At 40.3% G+C, this 27,186-nt stretch overlaps 4 protein-coding genes across 5 annotated transcripts; all 4 read left to right on the top strand.

The window, feature by feature from the left end:
• The first annotated feature begins 53 nt into the window (after positions 1-53).
• Positions 54-2,324, top strand: LOC114446313 (peripherin-2-like). The gene is made up of 4 exons (XM_028421836.1): positions 54-203; positions 1,122-1,552; positions 1,631-1,877; positions 2,078-2,324. Exons 1-4 carry the CDS (start codon positions 54-56, stop codon positions 2,285-2,287), a joined length of 1,038 nt encoding a protein of 345 aa, XP_028277637.1. The 3' UTR covers positions 2,288-2,324.
• A 1,621-nt stretch (positions 2,325-3,945) lies between these two features.
• On the top strand, positions 3,946-12,022 carry frmd8 (FERM domain containing 8). The gene is made up of 11 exons (XM_028422158.1): positions 3,946-4,129; positions 5,169-5,266; positions 5,411-5,578; positions 5,693-5,794; positions 6,678-6,736; positions 7,134-7,300; positions 8,388-8,603; positions 8,690-8,813; positions 8,936-9,085; positions 9,557-9,785; positions 9,896-12,022. The coding sequence occupies exons 2-11, from the start codon at positions 5,176-5,178 to the stop codon at positions 10,006-10,008; spliced, it is 1,419 nt and encodes a 472-aa protein (XP_028277959.1). The 5' UTR covers positions 3,946-4,129; positions 5,169-5,175; the 3' UTR covers positions 10,009-12,022.
• Positions 12,023-12,673: 651 nt separating this feature from the next.
• On the top strand, positions 12,674-17,269 carry vps51 (VPS51 subunit of GARP complex). 2 transcript variants are annotated; one of them, XM_028421898.1, is made up of 12 exons: positions 12,674-12,797; positions 12,914-13,109; positions 13,382-13,511; positions 13,607-13,753; positions 13,846-14,065; positions 14,217-15,120; positions 15,288-15,503; positions 15,606-15,689; positions 15,770-15,904; positions 15,997-16,122; positions 16,159-16,308; positions 16,387-17,269. In XM_028421898.1, the coding sequence occupies exons 2-12, from the start codon at positions 12,930-12,932 to the stop codon at positions 16,645-16,647; spliced, it is 2,553 nt and encodes an 850-aa protein (XP_028277699.1). In that variant the 5' UTR covers positions 12,674-12,797; positions 12,914-12,929; the 3' UTR covers positions 16,648-17,269. The 2 variants fall into 2 exon arrangements, with proteins under 2 accessions (XP_028277699.1, XP_028277700.1); XM_028421899.1 differs by having other exon boundaries at positions 12,682-13,109; positions 15,997-16,118; positions 16,221-16,308.
• A 245-nt stretch (positions 17,270-17,514) lies between these two features.
• Positions 17,515-24,612, top strand: tm7sf2 (transmembrane 7 superfamily member 2). Its single transcript, XM_028421900.1, has 11 exons — positions 17,515-17,614; positions 18,113-18,195; positions 19,006-19,202; positions 19,393-19,447; positions 19,880-20,074; positions 21,110-21,213; positions 22,512-22,631; positions 22,717-22,885; positions 22,960-23,040; positions 23,126-23,248; positions 24,093-24,612. Exons 1-11 carry the CDS (start codon positions 17,583-17,585, stop codon positions 24,251-24,253), a joined length of 1,320 nt encoding a protein of 439 aa, XP_028277701.1. The 5' UTR covers positions 17,515-17,582; the 3' UTR covers positions 24,254-24,612.
• Positions 24,613-27,186: the final 2,574 nt, after the last annotated feature.

Genomic DNA, 27,186 nt, shown 5'->3' with positions numbered 1-27,186 from the left:
TCGCTCTCCTTCCCCTACTCCCCCGGTAAGACTCGGACTCCCTTGCTGCAACCATGGTGGTAATGAAGATGAAGTTCCCCTTCCAGAAAAGGGTGAAGCTCGCCCAGGGACTGTGGCTCCTATCATGGTGTGCCACAGTTGCTGGAGCCACGACCTTCACCCTGGGGTGTGTTCTCAAGATAGAGCTCCGTAGGAGGGAACAGGTACTTGATGTTTTACATGCATTATTCTATCTATCTATCTATCTATCTATCTATCTATCTATCTATCTATCTATCTATCTATCTATCTATCTATCTATCTATCTATCTATCTATCTATCTATCTATCTATCTATCTATCTATCTATCTATCTATCTATCTATCTATCTATCGCTAAGCCTACTTTGTATGTTGCCCGATGATTACCTAAAAATATTAAAATTGATTGTTTATTTGCTTTTTAAATTCAAAAAAGTATTTGCTTCGTATGTTTGTGTAACTGTGACCGCTGTGTAATGATAATTGTTAAAGATAGATGTCACAAAGCTCATGGTTATAATAGATCTAAACCAACACCGTTACACAATGAAATATCAACAATTTAGCTGTTAAACTGTGAAGGGATGAAGCTAATTACACACGAATTTGCATCAAATATGCTTGTTAAATACCTCCTGCACAAATCTTAAACTGCAGACTGGCATATCATTTTGAGGCGAAAGAGAAAAAGGAATCACCTGCTGAGAAGCTTTAGAAGAGGTAGATACACCTGTGACCCACTTTGACCCCTGAGTCATCATTTCATAAACTAGGCTCTGTCAGTCTCAATCAACCTAATCCTTGCTTCTGAAGGCTGCTCTCATACAAAACCTGACTAAAAAAGAGAAAAAAACAATTTACATACTTTTTACAACAAATAAATCAAACAATGTTTGTTTTTAACCACAGCTGACTTTAATATAAACAATGACTTGTTAAGGTTATGCATTAAAAACAGAGTTTAGAAAGAAAAAACTGCTTTTATGTGGTTGCCATTTTTGGCTGCTGTCAGGACAAGTCCCTGTCCCCATGAGCAGGGAGAGATGTTAATATCGGAACGGTTAAATTTACACTCATCTTGCTGTTTGACTTTCTGTCAGGTAATGGATAATGCAGACGTACAAATTGTGCCCAACACCCTCATGATCGTTGGTCTGGCCTCCTTGGGCATCAACTACTTTGCATCAAAGATCTGTCAGGACGCCCTGGACGCTGGGAAATTTCCACGCTGGAAGAATTTCTTGAAGCCCTACTTTGCTGTCTCTTGCTTCTTCACTGTGCTCATGCTGCTATCTGTCATCATGAGCTACGCAATGAAGGGCAGTCTGGAGTCTTCTCTGAAGGGGGGCTTGAGGAACGGCATCCGTTTCTACAAGGATACGGATACCCCAGGCCGCTGCTTCCAAAAGCAGAACATTGATCGCCTGCAGATGGAGTTTCAGTGCTGTGGAAACAACGACTTCAGGGACTGGTTTGAGGTCCAGTGGATTAGCAACCGCTACCTGGACTTCAGCTCTAAGGAAGTGAAAGAGTAAGTATGTAGCAGAGTAAAGTTAAGCGGTTATAAAGTAACGAAGTAATGTTGGTAAACTTTTGTTCATTCCTTTAGCCGCATCAAGAGCAATGTGGATGGTCGTTACTTGGTAGATGGAGTCCCATTCAGTTGCTGCAACCCCAGCTCTCCGAGGCCATGTATCCAGTATCAGCTCACCAACAACTCAGCTCACTACAACTATGACTACCAAACAGAGGAACTTAACATCTACCTGCGAGGCTGCAGAGAGGCCCTGGTCCACTACTACATGGGCCTGATGAACACCATCGGAGCCGGAGTGCTGTCAATCTTCCTTTTACAGGTAGACTAGAGAAGTTCGGGTAATCTCACAATGATTAGTGGTACTACTCGAGGATGATTAAGACATGGGATTGGCATATAATGGTGTTGCAACATTTAGAATTTTCATTAGTCCCCATTTGTACCTTGTAAATGTTTAAAGATACTCTGCAAAGTAGCCTGTACTACTATGATCTCACTTCCTCTCTACTTCTGTCCTAGGCTTCTGTACTGGTGAGCTTGCGGTTCCTGCAGACGTCCATGGAGGCAGTGGCAGGGAAGGAGAACACAGAGATTGAGACAGAAGGGTACTTGCTGGAACGAGGAGTGAAAGAAACCATCATGGAGTACCTTGACCCTGTGCTCAAGTTCCTCCTGCTGAAAAATCAGGTGGAAGAGGGAGATGCCGCAACTCCTGCCCCAGCTACCTAAACCACACAATGTACACACATGTAAATAATTTTTACACACAAAGGGCAACTAATAAATGATTTTAATTTTAAAAATGCAAACATGAATCACAAGTTCCTATGAATTGAATTGATTTAGGGATAGTGTTTTTTTTTATTGTCAGATGACCATTACAGACACATTTAATAACTATATGTGACTCTACTTTCACATTTAATATTTAACGTGGTAACTTTTTATAAAGGTACACACCAAAACCATGATAAACTTGTGATTCCTAAATGATTTGAGATATTCTTTAAAAGTAATACAATGCAGTAAATAATTGAGCATATGATTTTTTATTTATTATTTATCAGTTTTATTTTTCCTGTTATTTACTGTGAGTGGTAAACCCTTTACTGTTGTACTTGTTTACAGTCCCACAAACACACATAACCCTAATTACTTTTGTATGTGATGTGCATTTGCATTATCACTAAACAAAAGCAAAAACAAAACAGTGGATACACAGTAATTGATGAGGCCATGTGCAAAAGTGATTTTTTTGGATTACAAAGATGTAAAGCTGACTTTAGTGAGACATGAGGCACAAAGCTCTGCTGCGCAACAGGACTATGACATAATGTAACAGATGACTTATTAAAAGTTGGAAGTTACTAAATGTCTTATGGAGTGGAGTTGCTTGCTTCTTTTCTTTGTTTTCCTGATTCAAATGTTTTGTTTGCTCCTGCTTCTGTCTCCCAACCTCTACTCCCGGAGAAAGAAATTGGATTAGGAAGATTGGTTAAATCGGTGCCACTAATGCAGTGAAAGCCATCAAGTGTGTCCTCTGTTCTGACACCTTTGTTAAAGCTGATAATCCCATTTGTTAATACCCAACCTGCTGCTCTTGCAGTTGGACACCTGCGTCAGGTGAATGTAAGATGTGCGCTGAATTATGCAAAGGCAATGCTTCAAAAAATAAAATAGAAAAAAGTAATACTAAGAATAATCAAATTAACTGATCACAGAAACAGTTTAGTATCCTGAATGGTTTGTTAGGCAGAGCTCTACTGTAGTCACACAATAAGAAAATAACACAAATGCATTTGTGTTACTTGCTTAATTTTCTGTTGATTTAATATAATTAATCCTCCACTCTGTACATACATTCGAGTTTTGTATGTCAGTTTGTACGTCTCATCTATAGAATATTATCATTGTAAAGTTTCTACAATTATGTATGTGCTGGGTTGCATTGTGATGTCATTGTATTTCTGTCTTTCTGACTAATATGCTTAAGCTGTGGCTGTTGTCTGCAGATGAATGCATCAGCAACGACCTACAGCAGATAGAGATAAACAAAAGTAATCTGCTGCCTGGAGAATTACAGCTGCGATGACGTCTGGGCACGTGACTTGTCGTCGACGCGCTCTCTGACGTTCGACTCGTGTTTCGTCTCGTTTTTAGGATCGGATCTTTTTGATTCCTTCCCAAGTATTGGTGTATACAATGCATACAGTCTGTCATTTAGTGTAATTTGCAACTATTGCACTCTGAACGCCCCCCTGTCTTCGTTTAAGGACTACTTCATCTATGAATACATCTGTTATTTTGGTTGAAACCCTCCTGGACTGACTGTCACACCCAGCGAGGAGGAGGGTTTCAAAATGAACCAATCATCCGGCATCCTCACGCTGTAACTGTCGCAGCTGCCCGGAAAGCTAGTTGAAGAAGATAACTGGCTAGCTGTAGCCAGGACAATTACAGCCATTTGTTCATTATCAGCTAATATTCTTAGCTCAATAATATACAAAAATAGCACGATTCCATTCAGATCACCGGCAGCGAGTGGAGGGAAACTAATACTTGAACTGGCAGGTAGGTGGAGAGCAAGAGAAACACTGTGTTCCTTCACTTGCTACTAACAGTAGAGTGTGAACAAAACACCGAAAGTTAGCCCAGGGGGCCACAGAGACCAAAATGTTTCCAGCTGGCTGATGAATACAGTGTAAGTGTTGTATTATAGTGTCTACTGTTAGTAGCATGTACAAGGCGTAGCAGAAGTAGCTAGCCCGCTGTTTTTCATTGCCTTTAGCCAACCTAGGCTAACGCTAAATGAATGTGCTGGTGTTGAAAGGTTCCCTGGAATATTACAATCGTTTGGTTGTGTCTGGGCATGTATAAGACAATCCTGTTGGACAGCCTGGATAGCTAGCTAATGTTTGTTAGCGTCGGGTGGTGCCCGGTCTAACGACCTCTTTGTTTAACTTATTTAGCTGTCTGTAACATTATTTATCTGCATATAAGTGTCTGAAGCAAAATTACATACAGTAAAACGTGAATGCCATCAACCTTTTAGGGCTAAAAGACACGTTTAGTTCAACAGGAAGAGGTCAACAACTATTTAGGATGTTATGACTTACAGTCATCCCCCTTTTGAAGCCACGTGGTGGCGCTAGTTCACAGTGAGATTTAAGATTTAAGGAAAGAACGATGTGGCAGATATATATATATATATATATATATATATATATATATATATATATATATATATATATATATATATATATATATATATAGCACATATCTGTCTACAAGTCTCTGAAGCAGTTTCTTAGCAGCAGGCGTATTAGAAGGTATGAGTAGCTATTGCTAATGCAAAAAATATTACACACATGCACTTACACTCCTTTCAGGACACTCTTATTAGCCAGCCATAATTACACAAAGTAAGTAAAGCAAAGTTAAGGTTAGTAAGGATCCTAAATAATACATGGAGAAGGTTGCAGGTATGCGTGTATCTCAGAAGCATCATTTTTGATTCTGCACCAGGGATTAATTTGCATTCCTTTTGGTCTGTAAAGCATGTTGGTAACACGTTCTGCTACTGTGTTTGATTTTGGCCTCTGTTTTTCAGTTTAGAGATGGAAGGAGATGACTGCAGTTTTCCTCCAGATTCATCAGATGATCACTCGCAAAGAGGAAGTGTTGCTTCCTCTGCAACACTTTCCCGTGGTACGATGCAACACAATTTTGAATACATTTTCTTTCCCCTGCATGTGTGACATGTGTGTTTTTGTTGCAAATTAAAGACAATTGAAATGTCATGTGATTTTTGATTCCCTTGTTATTCTAAAAATGTTTTCTTTTTTCACACAGCTCAAGATGTGCTTGTATACTTGTATGGTGAAAGCGCAGTGCACTTATCTGTAGAAGGGCTTGGCAGTGTCACTGTGCAGGAGCTGGGCCGCAGTGTTCGAGAAGCTCTCCATATTCCTGAGTCTGCACAGGATGCTTTTGCCTTCTGGCTTAGCTCGACACTGCTTGGTTAGAGCTTTTCTTTTTTGCATGGCCATGCAATTTTACCTATGGAATGCAAAATATACCATAATATAAGTGATATATTACATCAAACTGTTTTTTCTCTTCCTTATTCTTTAGAATTGCAGCTTAAAGCAAGGCATCAACCATACAAATTGTGTCGGCAGTGGCAGGACTTACTTTATCGCTTTACTGAGGCCTCAGAGGAAGACATTTCACAAGGTGAGAAATTGAACTGTATGTTGTATCTACATAAAAGTAGTAAGTTTCTGCCTCAGTGCAGGTGAAATTTATGGACTTTTTGCTTCACATAAATGTTAATTTTGTAGTGAAGCTATTGTAAAGTCCAGTAAATGCATTCTCTGGCTTTGCGCAGCAGCTTAGTGCATCCAAACATAGCGTTTGTGTTTTATCTCAGATTTAAGCTTACTTGGAGTATACATTGTTGGTGCTGCATGGTCTACCCAGAGTAAATAAAGGAGCTTGACTGCAATACATAAAATGAAAGGGAGCCCTGGGAAAACCTGAAAAAAAGGCTTCAAGATAAAACACTCAAATACCACATTACTTTAGAGATGAGAGTGAATGATTGAATCTTTGAATCTTTTAACTCTTCAACTCTTTCACAACTTTTGATTTAAAAGACGTCTTGTGTTTAGTTTGGATGTTGCAAAGAAGTGACTTTATATTGTCAAATGGTGTGAAGTGTTATTCAGAATTTGTACAAGTTATTACTGCAGCTCTTGGCTCACATAAACTAAGGATGGGGGTGGGGGGCTTGATGTTATTTGTCATAGTTCTCCCTGTCAGAGCCCACACACTTGTGTGGTAGGAACCTTTGGTCGAAAGAACTGGTGGCACAGTGACAGCTTACCAGGGGTGAAACAAAGAAGTATCACAAAGGTATTGTATAAAGAGTTACATGCTGTTTTCTAGAGTAGGTTCCACCCACATAACAGGACTGTGAGGCAGAGTAGAGTGGGTTGGAGGGGGCTTGAGTTGTCTCTGTACCCTCACTCCTCCACTCTGGATGATGAGGCGTCCATTTAAATTGTCTGAAAATCAGTGAACACTAATACACCATTGTCCTCTGCTTTTTCCTCAGATGAACCGTGTCTTCAGTACAGACGCAATGTGTTCTTTCCCAAAGCTAAAGAGCTGCAGGTATTACTAACTGTGCAAAAATATTCATTAATCTTGGATATGAGTGTATTAAAAAGACAGGGTTATCCATCACTGGGTACCAAGGGCCTGAAAAGTCTGTTGACTGACTAAATGTTGAGTGGGCTTTAATGAAGGCTTTGTCTGCAAGTCATTAGACCCCATTGTTCATAATGAGCAGTATATAAATCAGCATCACCATTTATTGGTTTCAGGGGGGCTGTGAGACTAAAAATATTTCTTCTGTTATATAATGAAAAACCTTTGCAACAATCTATTCAAAGTCTAGTATAGTCACTCACAAATGATCCTCTAGAATATTCTGCTCAGGCAAACTGAGCTTTTTATCCTACAGATGCTGTAGCTAGTTAATTGTTTTCATTGTCTCACGCCCAAACAGATAGATGATGAAGGTGTGTTGAGACTTCTTTATGAAGAGGCCAAGAGCAACATCCTTACAGGTCGATACCCCTGTGACCCTGAGCACTGGATGGGTCTTGGAGCCTTGTCTGTTGCTCTTGAGGAGGGGACTGGACTGGACAGCCAACAATTGACAAATACTATAAGGTAAGGGAAGACAGATGCATTAGTTTCTTGTAGCAGTAGTTATTTTTGGATTTACTTTTAAGTGTATAAATACTAGACTAATTGATAAAACTGTATTGTTCCCAAATATCTGTTAGGTTGTACAAAAGGAAAGAAAAGGACAAAAACTAAAGCAAGAATGACATTTCTAACAAGAACCTTTATGAGATTGTGTATCTTTCTTCTCTGTAAAGCCTTTTAAGACACTAATATAATTATAGTATATATTATAATTCTGACTTGACACAGGGCAGTACAGTCTTGTAATCGACTTAATCTACCAAGTTAGCTACATATTGTACATTTATATTTGTTTGATTACAGTGTTGTAAGTGTCCTAGCTTGTCTATGGATGATTCCGGTTTATAATTTGCGGTTTTATGCCTTATACTGGAGAGAAATACCCTCACTTGGTATTTAATAATTATTAGAATACACAATTATACAATTAACACACAATATTACTGTGCTGCAACAGTATGCACTTTGTTGATGTATTGCAGAAGTCCAAAAACAAAGAGAGATACTTTAACCTTTATCTGTTTTATAAAACATAGAATAGAATGTCTGAAGTAGAGCCAAGTCAAATTCTCTGATGCAACTGAACCACTGATGGAAAACCAAAGCTATAACCTTGTTAATCCTCGTATATGTTTTTGAGTCATTCTTTGTTCTAGAATTATTGGCTGCAGATTATATTTTGCATCTAGATGCTCCCACTAATTGTTTTCTGTCAGGGTGTCAGTGGTAGTGTCAAAACTTCAGCTGCACTTTAAAGTGTTTAGGAGATTTTAATTTTGTGGCCCTCGTCTGGGTCACCGCAGAACACATTGCTAAGTGCATTTAAATGAGGCGAATGTGGGAAGATTAAAAAACAAACCTGCTGGATAATTTAGGGAGATGAATAAAGGAAATGTATAAAAAGAGACAAGCATCAGAGTGTAAAATGCCCTGCAGTACAACATGAGAGTCCATCTAAGCAATTAAGTTCAATATTATGTCTCACAGGTTTGAACAGAGCAGATACACCAAATGCATAAAGCAAACCTCTGTCCTTTGTGTACTGCAGGGAGAAAAAGCTGTCCTCTTTTCTGCCTGCACATGTTGCCATGGGGAGTGGAGGTCTATTCTCCACTCTGAGAGGGAAGTCAAGTCGTCAGGCAGGGCTGGAGCACAACCTCTTGGCGGAGTACAAAAAAATCAGCACATCTGCGGGAAACTCTCCTGAGCCCACACAGCTCCTACAGCAGTACCTCAACACGTGTCACACTCTGCCTTATTATGGGTAGGAATTTGTATACACTTCACATATTCACTGTATTCATCAACACACATCTTGAGTTTACATGTATCATTTAATTGCACAAACAGGTGCGCTTTCTTCTGTGGTGAAATTGACAAACCAGCGCAAGGGATCCTCCAAAGGGGAAAACGTAAAACTGTCAATGTTGGGATCTGCCTAGAAGGTGTTTATGTGATGGATGTCAAAGAGAAGGTGAGCACTGTGGTCTCTTAGGTTCACAACAAAACATACCTCATATGTCTCACTTTTTTTGCAAATGGTTTTCCATGCTCTTTAACAATACTATCCCTCTTGTTGTTAACATTTTCTTGCAGCATGTGCTGCTTGGCCTGCGTTTCAGCGAGCTGTCCTGGGACCACAGTTACCCTGAAGAGGAGGGCGACTCACACATTCTGTGGCTGGAGTTTGATGGTGAGGAAGACGGCACTCCTGTCAACAAATTGCTAAAGATCTACTCAAAACAGGTAAGAAAATAAATAAACGTGCAGCCTAATCCTTTCAAAACCATCTTGTGACTGCAGAGGGTGACAGATGTAGACTTCATCTGTGTCTCACTTCAAATGTTTTCAAAAAGATGATGATGATATGCAGCCATTTCTCTCGAGAGCAGCCCTGCACCTGCTGTTTTCAAGATTTTCTGGGTCGGGTGCAACCACTGTGCCCGTTTATACTTAGAGGAGCAGAACACTTCATGTTGATGTCAAATAATTTTTGAGCTCACATGTATGTCTTTCTAGTGCAATGACTGTTGTGTTGAAAGAGAGCCAGTAGATGTGAAGAAGTGTTGCAAAATGGTAGAGGCAGTAATGCATAATCACACTAATCCAAGGATGGCAATGTGAGCCTTATGTGTCAGTGATTCTCTAATGATCCATTAAAAAGTGGATCACAGCTGTTGATTGTGTCCAATTGAATCTTTTTTTTCTGTCAACCAGGCCGAGCTAATGAGCGGCTTTATTGAATTCTGTGTGGAGCTCAAGTCTGTGTCTGAGGGAGGAGCTGCAGCTGAGATGGATGGCGAGGTGAGTCAGCCTCAGCAGCCCGCTGGCCAAGAGGTCAGCAACAAAAATGGACGTGGAGGGCGGCGGGGGATGCTGCACAGGCAAAGCAGTGTTGTGTGCAGTCGGGTGCACTCACTGAACACCATCAGCTACGTGGACAATGGTGAGTCTATAGAATAGTAACAACCTGCATCCAGGATGACTTTTCTGCACTCAGGTATTTATATGCCAAGAATATTTATTTCAGTATATGTTTCAATTTTTACCTTTCAGGGAAAGAAATCAAACGATTGAAGCCCAAAAGAGCAGCGTCCTTCTTCGCCCGTCAGGCGACAGCAACCACCTACTCGGCTGTCCAGGTAGCAGACAGTCTGGAGCAGGGTTAGACTCACTGATCAGCTCTGCTTTGTTCCCCTCAAAGACCAAATCTGAACATTATACACTGAGATTTAAAGACTTGATAAGAGCTTGAGATGTTTAACTTCTATGTATGAATATATGAACATGGAATGGACCAAGCAAGAACTATTCAAAGTGCGTGACAATATTTATCTTCTGAGGTTGTGTATATTGAGAGTACAGTAATGTGAAAAACGAACCGATCTAACAGCTATGCTTCCATGGTTGAACTGAAGTGGCTATTTATCAGTTGGCCTTACATAAAGAACATATGATAAGTCTAAGACGAGCCTTAGAAGCTTACAAACACTGACTGCAGTTGATGACCGTATCTATCTTTGCTGCACCGCACTTGAGGTGGCTTTACTCAAACTACACCTCAAACAAGTATAACCACTGCATTACCTCTTTTTACTTCATTAAACATCCAGAATGTTGCAGTATATCCACTATACAACATTTTGTTCCTGCATAGAACTGTAAGACGTACCACAGACTTCTTACAGTCAGCATGACAAACACTTTCAGGGTTTGTTCCTCCTATTCTACTTTTTATAAACTGTCGGTGCCTTGTTCTCACAAAGGGGTGAAGACAGAAAACTACTGGTATAAATGCTTAGCGTTCGCTGAGCATAAATAATCTGCATGGGAGCACATTGGCTGTGTTGTGGGAGTTTCTTGTAAGTACATCTATTTATGGGTTTCACATAACTGATATTTGCAGATACATGCATCTATGTGTTATGGAAAGAAAATTCATTTTTATAATCAAAATGTGAATTTAGTCAAATGACAAACAGGGCAGAATTTAAAAATAAGTGCAGCATTCATTTGTAAAAGCTACATTTTGTTATTCGCAGTACACTTTATTCATCAAACGTTAATCAAAAATGGCCTGGTTGCGTAATTGTGTGTCCTTATTTTCTTTTTTTTTTCAAATACCCCAATGTTTGTTTAAAGGTGTCTTTTGAAGTAAACTATCCAGGTAGCAGGAGAAGCAGTAATACATCAACCCTGCAATGCTATGTGAAAACAAGCAAACAAACAAAAACCTACAATCACCAAGTTTTAAAATGCAGTGTTCACCGGAGATGCTCTGTGCATAATGACACAGACCATGTCGTTAACATTTTAGTCTTCACACCAAAGTGATCCTGTCTGACATGCTGCAAACCAGTATGCTGCGTACCTAAGCCCTCCAGGTGTTTTTGAACTTCACCCTGATGCTGATACAGGCAGTGTCTGTCTTTGTGGCTTTACATTTAACAAACAAGCCCACCTCAGTAATAGCCATGGGAGAAGGTCCACATCTCTATAATACCGCCTTCTACTTGAACATATATCCTTATTTGAGATGTGATGGCATCATGTATTCTTACTGATCCTCCTCAGCATGCAAACTACAGAATGTTGTTACTTTTTTTGCTTTTATGCTACCATCAGTAACCTAACTGCAGCAGTCCAATATATTGTTGCTAACTTACACTATGCATGTCACATTGTAGAATAGGCATTCCGATGGTCTACACATCATGTGATACTGCACTATTAATACTAATACACTGTTTATAAATCTTTTACATCAGCGGATTGTTTTGTATTGTTTGTTAGCTTTTATGAGAAAATATTTTTACTTTCATTGTCATACTTGTCAGTGTTTGTATACAAAAATGAAGAAATAGGTCTAATTAAGCATTATCTTGTCTAGCAGTCCCTTTGAAGACGCTTCAAGTGCCTTTGTGTTTATACTAAGTTGTCATCTGAATGACTGTTTCAGTGCTTGGATACCAGGACTGGACAATTTTGGTATTATTTTGTTCAAGAAAATGCATTAATGTATGTCCTTCTGTTATGAACCTTGCAATACATTTCGCCTTTCATATCTGGTGTGAGTATAGTGACATCTTGATGAACGACTGTGTGCTGTGGTTCCCCTCAGTGATCAGTCAGTTCTGCCTTCATTGTTAACACAATTTTCCCCAATAAATGGATACAAAACAGCCTGCTTTTTCCAGAGAATATATTTTTAAAGAATTTGTTGTTTCGCCACTAACTTCAGCCTAACTGGACTGTAGGTGTGCTCATTAGGAGGGTATGTGGATATGATTTATGATCCGAACTACTCTTTTAGAAGTATTTTGCCACACATTCAGCTTGAGGCTGAAAATTGTATACTTATTTTTTCATTTAACCCAACACCTTATTTTATTACAACTAGGTGCAGTGTAATGTGAATAGGCATGTAAAATGGATGTAAGAGATGTAATATGTTTAATGGTGACTTTTTTGATGATTACTCCTGTGAAAATGATTTATTTATAAATGATTTGTGATGGTATAAAATCATAGAATATTATCCCCCTCAAACATTATTATCATCCATGATGCAGTACAGACTTAGGTTTGATTTTTTTAATCTTTGACCAATAAAAAAAAAAGGTTTTCTGTGTCCAGCTTCAGCTTTCTTTGTAAAAGTTTAATGTCATCTCTTTATTTTAATAATACTTAGTATTAACAGTTTAATGTATAGCATCAACCTTCCACATACAAACAAAGTCAATTCATCTTGTATTTTATTGTAACTTTTATTTTGGCATTTTCCATGAATGACATGCGCAGTAGTGAACTTCCGGGCTGCTGACTACAACGTCATACCGGAAAGGCAACAACCCCAGAAACAGAAACGCTTGCTGTCTGAGCTGTCTGCTTGGTTGATTTTTGTTTTGGTAGCCTGATAAAACCGTATTCTTTAGATATACGTAGCTTGTTTAAACAGGTGTTACTCACATTTGAGTGCTAATTTACCGTTTTCAGCAAGCGGTTGTGTGTTATCAGCCGTAAACTGGGCTGTCGTCATTATTGTTTATCGTCCTTTCATCTTTCCTCCCTCAGCTGGCCTGAGTTCACTATGGAAGGTGAGGTGGACGGCTTGGTGCCCGAGGACCCCGGGAGACGGCGTAGGGTTCACGGCATGCTGAAGCTCTACTACGGCCTAAACAATGAAGGAAAGGACCCAGAGCAGTCGGAGTCTCTGGATCCCTGCGATATTAACGGGCCACATTTTGACCCGGAGGTTTACCTAAATAAGGTTAGGAATCGATGCTGATACTTAAAATGTCTACTCTTTTCTGTGTGCTGGTAAAGCTGCACAAGATTTCCTGCAAAAGTAAAAAATGCATCCTTATGTAGCCTTATATTCTGCTTTTAATCACATTTATCAATAGATCAAAAACCTTTTTCTTAGTGATGTGCTACATATCTATTATTCACAGTAACTTAGAATGATCTTGTGTTTTATATACACGTTTTCAAAAAAAATGTGACTGTGGTCATTTCATGCATGTCCGCATCCACATACAGCTTAGAAGGGAGCGCTCTCTTGCCGAGTTGATGGATGAGGAGACTTGCATGGTGAAGCAGATCCGCTCTTTGGACAGTGACATGCAGACGCTGGTGTATGAGAACTACAACAAGTTCATATCTGCTACAGGTGAAGGGAGCATCACACTCAAATGCTGTTCAATTGGCCGTTTTTAATTGCAAACCTAAATGATTGAAATATCATTTCCTGCTTCTTTTTGGTAGACACCATCAGAAAGATGAAGAATGACTTCAAAAAAATGGAAGATGAAATGGACTGTCTGTCTGCCAACATGGCAGCCATCACTGACTTTAGCGCTCGGATCAGTGGCACTCTTCAAGACCAGCATGCACAGATAACAAAGCTCTCAGGTAGGACCAGAACTGGCTGTTGGCTTTCTTGAATCTCCATTTTTAGGTGAATTTGTGGTTATGATCTCATTGTTTGTCTTGTCATGTTGCAGGTGTTCACACTCTTTTGAGAAAGCTGCAGTTCCTGTTTGAGCTGCCTGCTAGATTAAATAAGTGTCTGGAACTTCAGGCCTATGCTCAGGCAGTGAGCTCCCACCGCCGTGCCCGTTGTGTACTGCAGCAGTACAGCCACCTGCCCTCCTTTAAAGGAATTCAGGATGATTGTCATGCTATCATGGACAAGCTGGCGCAAGAGCTTCGACAGAAGTTCAGGTGGGAATGATTCAGATAAGAAATTAGAAAAGAGGAGAAATGTGACTGAAGAGAGTGGGTTCAGATTCTCTAAACCATACACCAAAAATAATATATGTTTTCTTCTATTTCCCATTGATCACTTATTTCTGTCTTTTTGTTGTGCCCTTAGGGATGGCGGATCAAGTGCAAAAGATTTATCAGAGTGTGTAGAGCTGCTTCTACAGTTGGATGAGCCAGCAGAGGAGCTCTGTGATAAATTCTTGAGCCATGCTCGCTCTCGTCTGGAGTCTGACCTCCAGAGCCTGGAAGCAGAGATAAGACCATATTCGTCCACCTCATCCGTGAAAGATGCTTCTGCACGTAGGCAGTCAACTGCAGCTGCCGGATCTCCAAGTGATACCTCTCCTAAAATGAGCTCTCTACCATCTCCCAACACTGACATTCTGGAATTCATCGATAGAGGCTGTAATGAGTTTGTGAGCAGCTTATGTTTAGTGATTACATCATATCAAGAACTGTTTATCAACCACGCTCAGACAGGTGAGCTGGCATCCAAAAATATTCCTCAGATGGCAAATGGTAAGCTGCATGCCTTTGTGGATGATCTGGCTGTTCGGTACTTCTCGATTGTGGAGCGGAGGATACAGGAGGAGAAAGGGGTTGGAGATAACTCCTTGCTGGTGCGTGCACTCGACCGCTTCCACCGCAGACTTCAGGCTGTGGCCAAACTGCTGCCTGGCTCAGCCGTGCCAAACCAGGGGACCGAGATCGTTATACGAGCAGCAACAGAGCGAGTCAAACAGTACCTCTCAGCTCTGCAGAGCTTCTACATGGACAGCTTGACAGATGTGAGGCAGGCACTGGCGACGCCTCGGCTCTCTGTGGGTGCTTCGGTGACTGGAGGTGGAACTCATCTAGGGGGGCCTGTCTCAAGCAGAGATGCTCCAACCAGCCTGCCAGAGCTGCTCTCCTCCCTGTCGGCCTCTATTCTCAATCAGATCAAGTCCGTTTTGGCATCAGTGCATCTCTTCACAGCGAAGGACATTACATTCTCCAACAAACCATACTTCAAGGTGAACTACTTTTCTGTTTATTTTTTACACACTGAGAATATTTTACTTAAGTATGAACTTCATTTGTTACCAATAATAGTAATGGGCATACATGGAGTTTAAATTTTGCTACATACATTTTTAGTATTGTCATCCTTATGTGAGAGATTTCTGTCTCCTCTTTGTAGGGTGAATTCTGCAGCCAGGGTGTGCGTGAGAGCCTGGTGGTGAGCTTTATCAGATTTGTGTGCCATTCTTCTCGCCAGTTTTGCGAGAGTGGAGGAGACAAAGGAGGTTCAACTCCTCCAGCTCTTCTGTTGCTGCTGTCCCGTCTCTGCTTGGACTATGAAACCTCCACTATCTCCTACATACTCACGCTCACAGACGAACAGTTCCTTGTACAGGTATTACTCTGCGGGAAACGCACCATCATCAGTCCTGAGATATGTGAGTGATCTGGAATCTGTTTGAGCTCCTAAATAAACCCTTTTAACTCTTTCTTTCAGCACCACAGTCCTGTAACACCAGTGACAACGTTATGTGCAGAAGCCAGGGAGGCAGCACAGAAACTACTCAACCATTATGTCAAGGTAGGTTACCTCACTCTGAACTACAGAGAGCTGTGGTTCCAGGAGAGTACTCATATATCGGTGATGTTTTATCTGTCCAGGTTCAGGGCCTGATTATCTCCCAGATGTTGAGAAAGAGTGTGGAAACACGAGACTGGGTCAACACCATCGAGCCACGAAATGTCCGTGCTGTGATGAAAAGAGTAGTAGAGGATACCACCTCAATCGATGTGCAGGTGATACTTTGGATAAATGTTTCAGGGTTGTCACAGCTGCATCCTCATGTGATCATATGAACAAGCTGTTTTTTAAACCTCTTCCCTTATAGGTGGGTCTGTTGTATGAAGAAGGTGTGAGGAAGGCACACAGCAGTGACTCCAGCAAAAGGACCTTCTCTGTCTATAGCAGCTCCAGGCAACAGGCCCGCTATGCTGCCAGCTACACTCCAAGGTACTGTAGCAGACAGCTAATGTGTACAAGACTATGTAATTGTAATAATTTGATACTGTACATTGTTTTATTAATAAATGTATGCATCCTGTTTACCTGCAGTGCTCCAATGGATACCAATCTGCTGAGCAACATACACAAGCTGTTCTCCGAGAGGATTGACATATTTAGCTCAGTGGAGTTCAACAAGGTAAATGCAAATCCTCAGGTAGTACTCAGAAAAACGTTTCTCCAACATTCTCTCTCACACACCTTTTAACTCCCACAGGTCTCTGTGATGACGGGAATTATCAAAATCAGTTTAAAGACTTTCCTGGAATGTGTCCGCCTGCGTACCTTTGGTCGTTACGGCCTGCAGCAAATCCAGGTGGACTGCCACTACCTGCAGATGTACTTGTGGCGCTTTGTCTCAGACGAGAACCTTGTGCACTTCTTGCTGGATGAGATAGTGGGAAGCTCCGCCCACCGCTGCCTCGATCCTGCCCCGATGGAGCAGAGTGTGATCGAAGTCATCTGTGAGAGAGGTTAAAGCTCAAAGTGAGGTTAATCTAGACAACATTAAACACTGGACTCATGAATCCACTTCAAAATCAGTTACATTTGCTGGTAAATTTATAAATCCAGAGTCAAGTTATACTGTAAAAAAATCTCATAAACACTGTTTTAGGCAAAGGAGCGATAAACACGCTGATACCTGCTCCAACACTTTCAAGTAACTAAAAACATTGACCTACATTAACATTTCAGAGGCTTGCCATTAAAGTACACATGAGTTTGTAGTATTGGCTTAAAATTATGATATATTACACGCCAAAAAAGGCACAGAATAGATCCTCTCATCTGCTGTCTCCAAACATAAATTTCAGACTGTTTTAAAAACATGTTGAATGTGACCCAGAGTATTCATAATGAATGAGAATAGCGTACAGTGATACCCTCATATATTATTAAATCATTTTCAGAGGTCTTTTTTCTGATTTGTTTGTGAGCTAAATATCTCCAGATTGTGTAATCTATGTCAAACACTATAACTGCAAACCTTCAGGTTAGTTGATTCTTTGTTGTTAGTGCGTGACTCCACTGTTGATGCCTGTAGGGATGGCTGAAATGTACACATCTACAATTAAAGTGTATGAATGTGGGGTTTAAAAGGTGTGTTCAATGTCATATTTGAAAACATATAGCATAGTTGATCCACTATTGTATATATGGCGCATGTATGTCAACAGTGAGTCCTTAACTGACGATATAATAAAATTCAGGTGAGTTTCACAACGTCTGCCTGCCTGAGTGTACCGCTGACTGTCGCCACCTGAAGAGCGCATTTGATTGGATGGAGTCTTTTCTCCCCACCCTCTTGTGATAACCGCGGAGGAATCTGATTGGCTGAGACAGCTCCGTGCTGAGGAAACGTCTGACGGGGGCGTTTCTGTCTACAGGCCGCTGGATGGACGCACACCGTTGATGCACAGTGCCCTACACCTCTCCACACACCGGTAAGAACATATTCACTGCATTATAAAAACAAAAAACATCGTCTGTACAGTTGCTGTGTATTCTGGCAAGCCTCGAGTTTCTATCGTGTTTGCATTATGTAACTGCATTTGTCTCATGTTTCATAATAGAAATGTCCCAGCATGGACACACAGGAACCTGAACTTTGGCTCTTTGTTCAGTAATCGCAATAATACAACAGTGGTATACAGCATAACATTATGATATGATATCAGAGAGTATGAAAAAGATGCCTTTTAAAAAAACACTTTTGTTGACTCTTTATTACGTTGTATTGATTGTTCTTTAATCGTGATGAACTGCATTTAGAAATTCCTTGAAGTATTTGAACGCATTATTATATAGATAGATGCTTAATTTTTTTATGTTCATCATAATCAGGTAGCTCTGTTTGTTTACTCTCTTATTTGTGCCTCTTAAATGTCTATATCAATTCATCAGTATATTATATTATGTTATCTTCCTTTATATTTTCACAGCGGTGCAATAATGAAACCAAACAGTCAAGCACTCAAACACAAATTGTCACATGACACGGAGACTGAGTTTGGAGGAACCCTGGGTGAGTGATAGTGACCATACTGAAAGATCTGCTATAAACCAAGGCTTCAGTGTATTCATGCAATCACTTGTTACACTCTTGTTTGAACAAATACAGAATTATTAGATTACGCTGTGTTTTCCCACAGCCTTTTTTTGTACAAAATACACATGAAGATCAACTTTATGTGGAATATATTTGAGTAATTTGATTTTGGAAAAAAGAAGAAATATTTTTACTGAACATGTTGAATGAATGATGCATAGGAGCTGGTGGGAGATTTATTGTTTTTATATTTTTAGTTTTTCTTCAGTGGATCATTAAACTGTTGCCACAATAGAAATAATAACTCTGTCCACACAGGGCTTTTTCATTACAGCTCTAACTCAGATTTGTCATTGTAGAAGTGAAATGAGATGAGAGAGCAGATTAATCACAGCTTCTCTCTGCCGCTGCTTTGTCTCCTGCTGTGAACTGAATTGCATTGAGCATCACGGTCAATTTGCTTTCTAGTTGTTTTTTTTTAAGAACAATCATGTTTTGCTTTGACAGTGAAACTCTCCACAGACCTGATCTATCAGACAGCTAGTTTAATTGCTTTATCTCTGCAATTATTCAAAGTTTGGATTGTTCACATACATTTGCAATATTATCTTTAGAAGCTTTGATCTCACTTGTCAGGCCACGCTCCATGCTGAATGCTGAATGTTGAATGCTGCTGTTTTTATACCTCTGTTGCTTCAAGCTGTCGCTCTGCTGTGTCATCCAAGTTGTCCAAGCACAAATCCTGTCTGTCATCTCACTTTTATCTGTGCTGTATGTGTCCCTCAGGTGCCATATGCATTCCCATCTTTCTTCCGTTGACGGTGCTGTTTCTGATCTGTGTGAGTCAATCTCATGAGGCCAGTGTGCTCCACTGGCCGCCTCCCCTCCCCTCCGCCGACCAGCTGTGGGACCCTCTGGCCCCAAAGCTTCTGCTGGGATGGATCGCTTTGCATGCCCTCCTCTATATGATGCCTATAGGAAAGGTATGAGACGTTCATCAGCCTGATTCAGGGTTACACTCACAAAGGAATCATTGATTTTTGACTAAATATCAGCTACAAACCTCAGTAGGATATCTCTTATCCTTTAACTGACCTTATGTGGATCTTCCTGTTCAAATGCATGACATGAGTTTTATTTGATTTTGCTGAGAATGTGCATGTTTGCCTGCAGGTGTCTGAAGGATTAGTACTGAGGGATGGAACCCGCCTCAAGTATCCCATAAATGGTATTGTTTGTTGGATTTTGGGAGGGTAACCACTAGCAGTATTGCTCTAGATCCACAGATATTATCACACGATTGAATGCAAAACCCTGTTTTTTTATTTTGTTAACTCATTTCATGATCTGCCTATGTTAGAACCAGATTTAAATCTCTTAAGTGTTTTACAGTACTGTAGCACTAGCTGTGATATATGTAATGTCTCACAGCTATGCTATATTACACATGTTTTAAATGCAAGGGTTTTTAATAGTTGCTGGATGTTCTTTTTTTAAATGTAAAAGAAATCCAACACTTTTAATCTGTACACTTTGTGCCTGGTCTGACCTTCAGATAGTTTACCTAAGCTCATTTTTTTCATTCTGACCTCTGTCAGTCTGTTTATCTGTCCCCCCTGGGCTACAACAACATTCAGTTTTGTTTGTTTCCCTCCCTCAGGTTTTCATGGTCTGTGCATCAGCGGTGTGCTGCTGATGTTGTTACTGGCGCTCGGGGCTCCTCTGGGGTATCTCTTTGAGCTGCTGTTGCCTGTGGCAGTGTGTGCAATAGGAGTGTCATTCCTGCTCTCCATCTACCTTTACATCCGTTCATTTTGGGCTCCTTTACATGCTCTTGCTTTAGGAGGCAACACAGGTGAGCGCTTAGGTTGCAGCTACTGGAGGTGTACAGCACATTTGTAGGCCTGTTTTTATAGTTTGGTGGAGGATTTTGGTATTCCTGTGTGTAATTATCTAACAGCCCAGCTCTCCAAGAGCTTGCAGGCATCGGGCTTCAATTGAAAATGTTTCTTTGAAGCAAACTGACCCTGCTGTCCCGGTTTCAATGTGCTCTGCAGCATCTGAAGCTTAAAAACATCCAGTAGACCACTGTGATTCATATTCTGAGAGGAATACTTTCATCACAGTGTGTGAAAAGAAAATTTCAGCAAGGTTACAAGAAACATGATTTTAGAGCTGTGCCATAAAAGCTTATTTTTACAGGATGTACTCTGAAGAAAGGAAGTGACTAAAGTGGATCGAAAGAAGATTTGCTTATGTATAATGATAATAAATAAATCTAATAAATCTATGCTAACATCAGGCTCATCTACATCAGCTTGTGTTGTGTTTAGTGCTCTCAGCAAATGCTAAGTTCATCCAGATCATGAAGTGAAATTATCACTGGGGAACATGTCATCCACTTAGCATTTACATCGTCACTAAGAGCATGATAACACAATGACATCAGTGGGTGCTGTTGACTATTGCTTTTACAATATAAACAAAGACAGTCGATCAATTGAAGCAATCAGCCTTTCCTGTTCTTATGTATATGTACATCCATGTTCTTCAGATACTACATATACCGCCTTAATCTACTAAATGGTTTATTTCTCTTGTTCATGACTGTATTATTAATATTGTAGGCATTTTTAATTTAAATTTAAAACTTGGTGGAACTAACAATACTTGTGCCCTTACACTTACACTCTGAAATTAAATGAAGCATTTAAGATGCCTGCAGTAAAAAAACAAAAACAAAACTGAATAAGTAGTATAAAAACTTTTGAACTATAGATATGTTTCAGTTATGTGAACTTATGAATCAAGTAACTCTGCCTGCACGTACCTGCACATACTGGAAGCTGTGAGTTGTCTTTTATGCATTCCTACGTTTGCTTTTCTTTAGGTAATCCCCTGTATGACTTCTTTATCGGACGTGAGCTCAACCCGCGAATTGGAAACTTTGACCTGAAATATTTCTGTGAGCTCAGACCAGGTCTGATCGGCTGGGTGAGTTGACCTGCAGGAGCAATATTCATAAATTAGAAATCTATCATTGACCAGAGAGGAAAGATCAATATAACTGAATTGCTCTTAATTTCAGAAAACAGTAGAGACATCTGTTGTGCCCTGTTTGTGTATCTACAGACTGTGCTGAATGCATCAACAGTGATAATGATTTATGTTTTTTACGAGACTGACATGACCAACAGGTGGCGATGTTGTTCTCCTCTGATCATCCATATTAATTTGCAGTCTGGGAAGGGCAGAATCAGAAGCTTTTCTCCCCGATGACCTGACACAGTGAGATGTTTGCTGGAGGACAGAGGCACACATCATTTTTTGTGTTTACGTCATCACACAGAATAAGAGAAAAATACAGATTTTCCATTTAGAATGGCAAATATCATTAAATATAAAGGTTTTTACAGTCTCATCAGACACAGTAACAAGAGCGAGACAGTGAGACAGTAAAAGAGTACAAAGTCTTTTTCTCTGAATTTGCAGTATAAACAGTGAAACCTTTGCACATCTGAGTGCTTTAAAGCCTTGTGCGTGGGAGAGCACAGAAAAAGCTCCCACCAACTGGCCACAGACAGTGTGTGGGATATTTTCATTTCCTGTTAAATGTTAAAACTGCCTTTAACATTCAGCATTTTACAACTGCTGATAATGTCACAAATCATTAGCCATGAAAAGTCTCCTAAATTATTTAGTGAATTTAATGGATTATTGACTCGTGTATATATAAAACACTATTTAAAGCACAGTTTGAATTAGCCTGTTTTAAGGTACAATATGCATTTATTTTTTACATGTATCAGTACCTGAGAGATGCCAATGAATGTGAGTACTGTAAATCTGGAAGCTGACAAGCAGGTCAGTGTTCCTACCTCCAATGTGATCTTTATATAGAGAATATCACCTTCCAGTTTTTTTTTAATGAAGTGGTTTATTTTAACAGAAGCCTAAAGGGCAGCTCTTTTTAGAATGAATGGAAGAACTGAGAGTCCTGCAGCTTGAGCTGCTGGCCTGTGACTGTGAGTCACTATGAAGGAAAACAACATGGGAGCCAGGCAACGGCTACATTGATTGGTCGTTTAATCAATCAGTCAACTGGCAGACCATTGATTGGCAACTGCAGTCCAGACCATAATTATATAGTCGCTTTCACACTTTGCTTTCCTGGAAGTCTCATGTTTCACCTGACAGTTGTTTTCTCCATCACTTCATGGTAGAAAGACTTTATTTATCACTCCTTCAGATGTTCAGATGAAAACACTGTATCATTATTCACATCCTGTCAGGTGGTCATAAACCTCGGCATGTTGATGAAGGAGGTAGAGCTTCGAGGTTCCCCCTCTCTCGCCATGATACTGGTCAACTGTTTCCAGCTGCTGTATGTGGCCGACGCTCTGTGGAATGAGGTGAGAGGGGGCTGCAGTTAGAAGGCGCCAAAGACATCTTGGTTCTTTTAACCACTATTTATTTATATATATAACTTCTTGACAGGAGGCTGTTCTTACCACCATGGACATTGTGCACGATGGATTTGGTTTCATGCTGGTGTTTGGTGACCTGGCCTGGGTTCCATTCACATACGGCCTGCAGGCAGCTTTCCTGGTCATGCACCCACAGACTCTAAGTTTACTCAAGGCTGCAGCTATAATAGCACTGAATGGTGATGATCTTTATCATTTATGTTGTATTTCATGACCAGATAAGAATGATTAATGGCTTTCTGTTTGCCATCAGGTGTTGGATATTACATTTTCAGAAAGTCCAACTCACAGAAGAACCAGTTCAGACGAGACCCTACTCATCCAAGTGTTGCAAGTCAGTTAGCTTTTTTAGATTTTTTAATCTCGAGATCACCACAAATAGACACAAATTTATTTGTTTTCTTCACAACTGTTTACAGGACTGGAGACCATTGCCACAGCCACAGGGAAGCGACTGCTGGTGTCTGGCTGGTGGGGGCTCGTTCGTCACCCCAATTACCTTGGCGATCTCCTCATGGCCCTGGCCTGGTCCCTGCCATGTGGTAAGACAGCTTGAAAAACCCCAAAACAGGCTTGTTAAGCTTCTGCGGTTACACCATTGTAACATAGTAACAGGCATGTTTACCTTTATCTCTGCTTTTGGTCTCTGCCAGCCCCTGAGAAAAATAACTAGCTCTATGCTTCTGTCACATTCATACAACATTTTATTTTTTCCAATATCATTATGAGAATGCTGCTTCAGATAAAAAAAGTATCATTTACAAAATAGACTATATCAAACGAAGCATTCATAGCTGTCTTAGTAGCTACCTGACACTGGCATTGTGGTTATCCAGCCGTAACCACATTATTTACCATTGTATTAATGCATGGTACAGTAATTGTAACTAGTGCCGATACAACATAGCAGCAACAATTTGTTCTCTTTGTTCCTTAGAAAACTATAGATGACTGTCAGACTTGTTACAGCTGACACACACTTCTCATTGATATTCAGCTTTATGTGAGTCACTTGTGAAGCTGTCTTTGTAACTGAGATGCATACTGTCATTTTTGCTTTTAATGGTTGCTGCAGATGTCTCAAAATTATTCCCTCCAAAAAAAGAAGAAAAAAAAACAATGACAGCAAATTAAAGCTATACAGACAAGGCCACAGATAAAAGGTATTACAATTTGAATAGATGACCATCAACATGAATCGACACTCGGAACATTATGAGCCTAATCAAACAAGGTATTCACTGCAGGGTCTCAGACTGAAAGGAAATGGTGATATTTGCAGAGGAAGCTTGATTATAAATTGTTTGATTCACATAAATGCTAATGTTAGCTAAAAATATGACGTTTTCTAATTTGAACTTGCACGTATGCTTCTTTATTCTCTAGGCTTCTCACATATCCTGCCTTACTTCTATGTCATATACTTCACTGTGTTGCTGATTCACCGAGAGGCCCGTGATGAGAGACAGTGTAGGGCCAAATACGGACTGGCGTGGGACACCTACTGTCGGCGCGTCCCCTACAGGATCTTCCCTTACATCTACTGAAAAAGAAACAGCAGATGGGAGGACTGGGACTTTGTGAAGTACACACACACACTCAGCAATAGCTTGAAATGTAAACACAGACCACAACTGGTGCTACTATATCAGGCCTGCAGGGGGGAGAGACAGTGTACCATTGACGCATTTTACTTCTAGTTTCCTGGATGAAACAACACAACAGTGTCAAAGACTCTCTGTGAAGGCATCCACCCTTACATGTGTTGAGATAAGGATCTTAGTTTGGGGACAAAATACTGCTAAATATCAGTGCCTTTTTAATAAAAACACAGCATTTTTTTTTTACAAGTCTACATTTTTGTGACATGCATTTTACATTTTAAAAATAAATGTATACAAAACAGGAACTATGTTATAGTGTATCTTATTTACCTGTGAACTACATTATATATGTAAGGAACTGCATGAAAATCTGAATCGCCTTTACAAGTGTGACACATGCAGTAATTGTCAGACAGTTAAAAGCCCAGAGCAGCTATTAACTACTGTAGTCACTGTTAAAATGACAGCTAACAGCCGTGTCACTTTGTAATAACCTTTCTCCAACCTGTTATCATCATTGTTTAAATGGATTGCCCTTTTGAACCTACAAGCCTCAACAGCAGATGTTCACTGAGCTTCCAAGTCTTTTTATAACATCTGCCAGGCTCCGGCTTTGAATCTGCTCCAAATTGCTCTGAAGGAACAGAAAGTAAGGTATGTCTTAGCACCACTAAATGGAGTTAGCTGCTGCTGAGAAAATGGCCTCAGTGTGTTTGTCTCAGAACATGCTCATGGTGGACATTTTATTAGTTTGAGAAAAGTTTTTTTTAATAGTTCCTCACCAAAAAGCGATATTCAACGATAGTGTCAGCTACTTGGTACATATGGTCACACACTGAGACCTCTATTCTATTAACAGGTGACGCAGCTTTGTCTAAAGAATAATGTATGTATCATATTTGCCCTTTTCCATTTTGAAGCACCCTGCATTTATACTGCCAATTATACTTCTCTCACATGCGCTGAGGCTTGTGTGCACAGATGACAGCACTCTACCGATGCACACCATACAGTTGGCCCCTGGCCTCGCCTACGCAAGCTATTTTCTGTTGTTTTTTATAGGCTAAGTGCTAATTAGGAATGGGCTTGCATAATGGCATAGACGGCTACATGGTGCCTTGATTTATGCTGAATTAAAACACAACATAATGATAATGTAACGGCAAACTTTTTTTTATGCAGCAGCTCCAAAACAGGCTTTAGAAAGTGAAAACAATGAGACCAGATTAGAGCTTGAGTCAGTCTTTAAAGGTAAAAAATAAAAAGGTTGCACAAGGTATTTGATATGACTGTTCAGAGACGGGTTACTGTTGAATAAAGATTTAAATATTGATGTTACGGCCCCTGAGGTCCGTATGGGAGAGAGTGACGTTCTCCCTGAGCCTGTGTGTCTGTATGAGGTTATCCTATGAATGGGACGGATTAGGTATGCAGATTGCCACACCTCCGGAGCTTCATCAGGAGTGGCACGTTGAAATGCCTGCACCAATGGGGGTTCTCCTCTCCTGGACCGTGATGACGTAAAAGGCCCGCGCCGGCTGAAATTCTTTGGGAGACTGCGTGAGAGAGCACAACTGTGTGGCTTCCTGCTTGTATTTTATTTTTTTATACTATTGTTCTCATTTTATGAAACAGTTGCCAGGTTTTGTTGAAAACCTGTGTGCTTCGCTTGTAGTTTGAATCTGCCAGTAAAGAAATAGACATTTGAGTTTGGCCTTCCTTTGCTTTATTTTATCTTTATACTAATGTTTACGTCCTTCCTCAACCCCTAGAGAGCTGGGGACGTAACATTAATGGGGGCTCGTCCGGGATAATTAATCTTGGAGTATTAATTTTGGAGTATTGTTCCCTTATATTAAAAAAAAAAAAATAAAATAAAATAAAAAAAATAAAATAAAATAAAATAAAATACAAGCAGGAACCCTGCTGGGGATTATCGAGACAGCGAAGTATAAAAAGAAATCTAAAGCCACTGCTTCTACTACAGTAGTAAAAACAACAAATAACCCAAAACAACTCTAGGAGCGAAAAACACACAGGTCAAACAACGAAATTAAATCTACTCAAAACTGAGGGAAACTCTCTCTCACACACACAGGAGGAACAGCACACAAAATCCCAAATTTTCACAGACACAGTCGTTGCAAGTTTGTGAACACAGAGAAACCTCTCTAACTCACAGCACACGGACGCTACAATATTAAATAGTAGCGCGGGGAGAACTGAAGCCACACAGTTGTGCTCTCTCACGCAGTCTCCCAAAGAATTTCAGCCGGCGCGGGCCTTTTACGTCATCACGGTCCAGGAGAGGAGAACCCCCATTGGTGCAGGCATTTCAACGTGCCACTCCTGATGAAGCTCCGGAGGTGTGGCAATCTGCATACCTAATCCGTCCCATTCATAGGATAACCTCATACAGACACACAGGCTCAGGGAGAACGTCACTCTCTCCCATACGGACCTCGGGGGCCGTAACACCTCCCCCCTTAAGAGTGACGTTCCCGTGTGTGAGAGAGAGTTTCGCTCAGTTTTGAGTAGATTTAATTTCGTTGTTTGACCTGTGTGTTTTTCACTCCTAGAGTTGTTTTGGGTTATTTGTTGTTTTTACTACTGTAGTAGAAGCAGTGGCTTTAGATTTCTTTTTATACTTCGCTGTCTCGATAATCCCCAGCAGGGTTCCTGCTTGTATTTTATTTTTTTATACTATTGTTCTCATTTTATGAAACAGTTGTCAGGTTTTGTTGAAAACCTGTGTGCTTCGCTTGTAGTTTGAATCTGCCAGTAAAGAAATAGACATTTGAGTTTGGCCTTCCTTTGCTTTATTTTATCTTTATACTAATGTTTACGTCCTTCCTCAACCCCTAGAGAGCTGGGGA

This window comes from Parambassis ranga, chromosome 14, assembly GCF_900634625.1.
Source record: "Parambassis ranga chromosome 14, fParRan2.1, whole genome shotgun sequence".
NCBI classification, from domain to species: domain Eukaryota; kingdom Metazoa; phylum Chordata; class Actinopteri; family Ambassidae; genus Parambassis; species Parambassis ranga.
The sequence above is the reverse complement of the archived record's forward strand: the minus strand, read 5'-3'. Positions and strand labels throughout refer to the sequence as shown.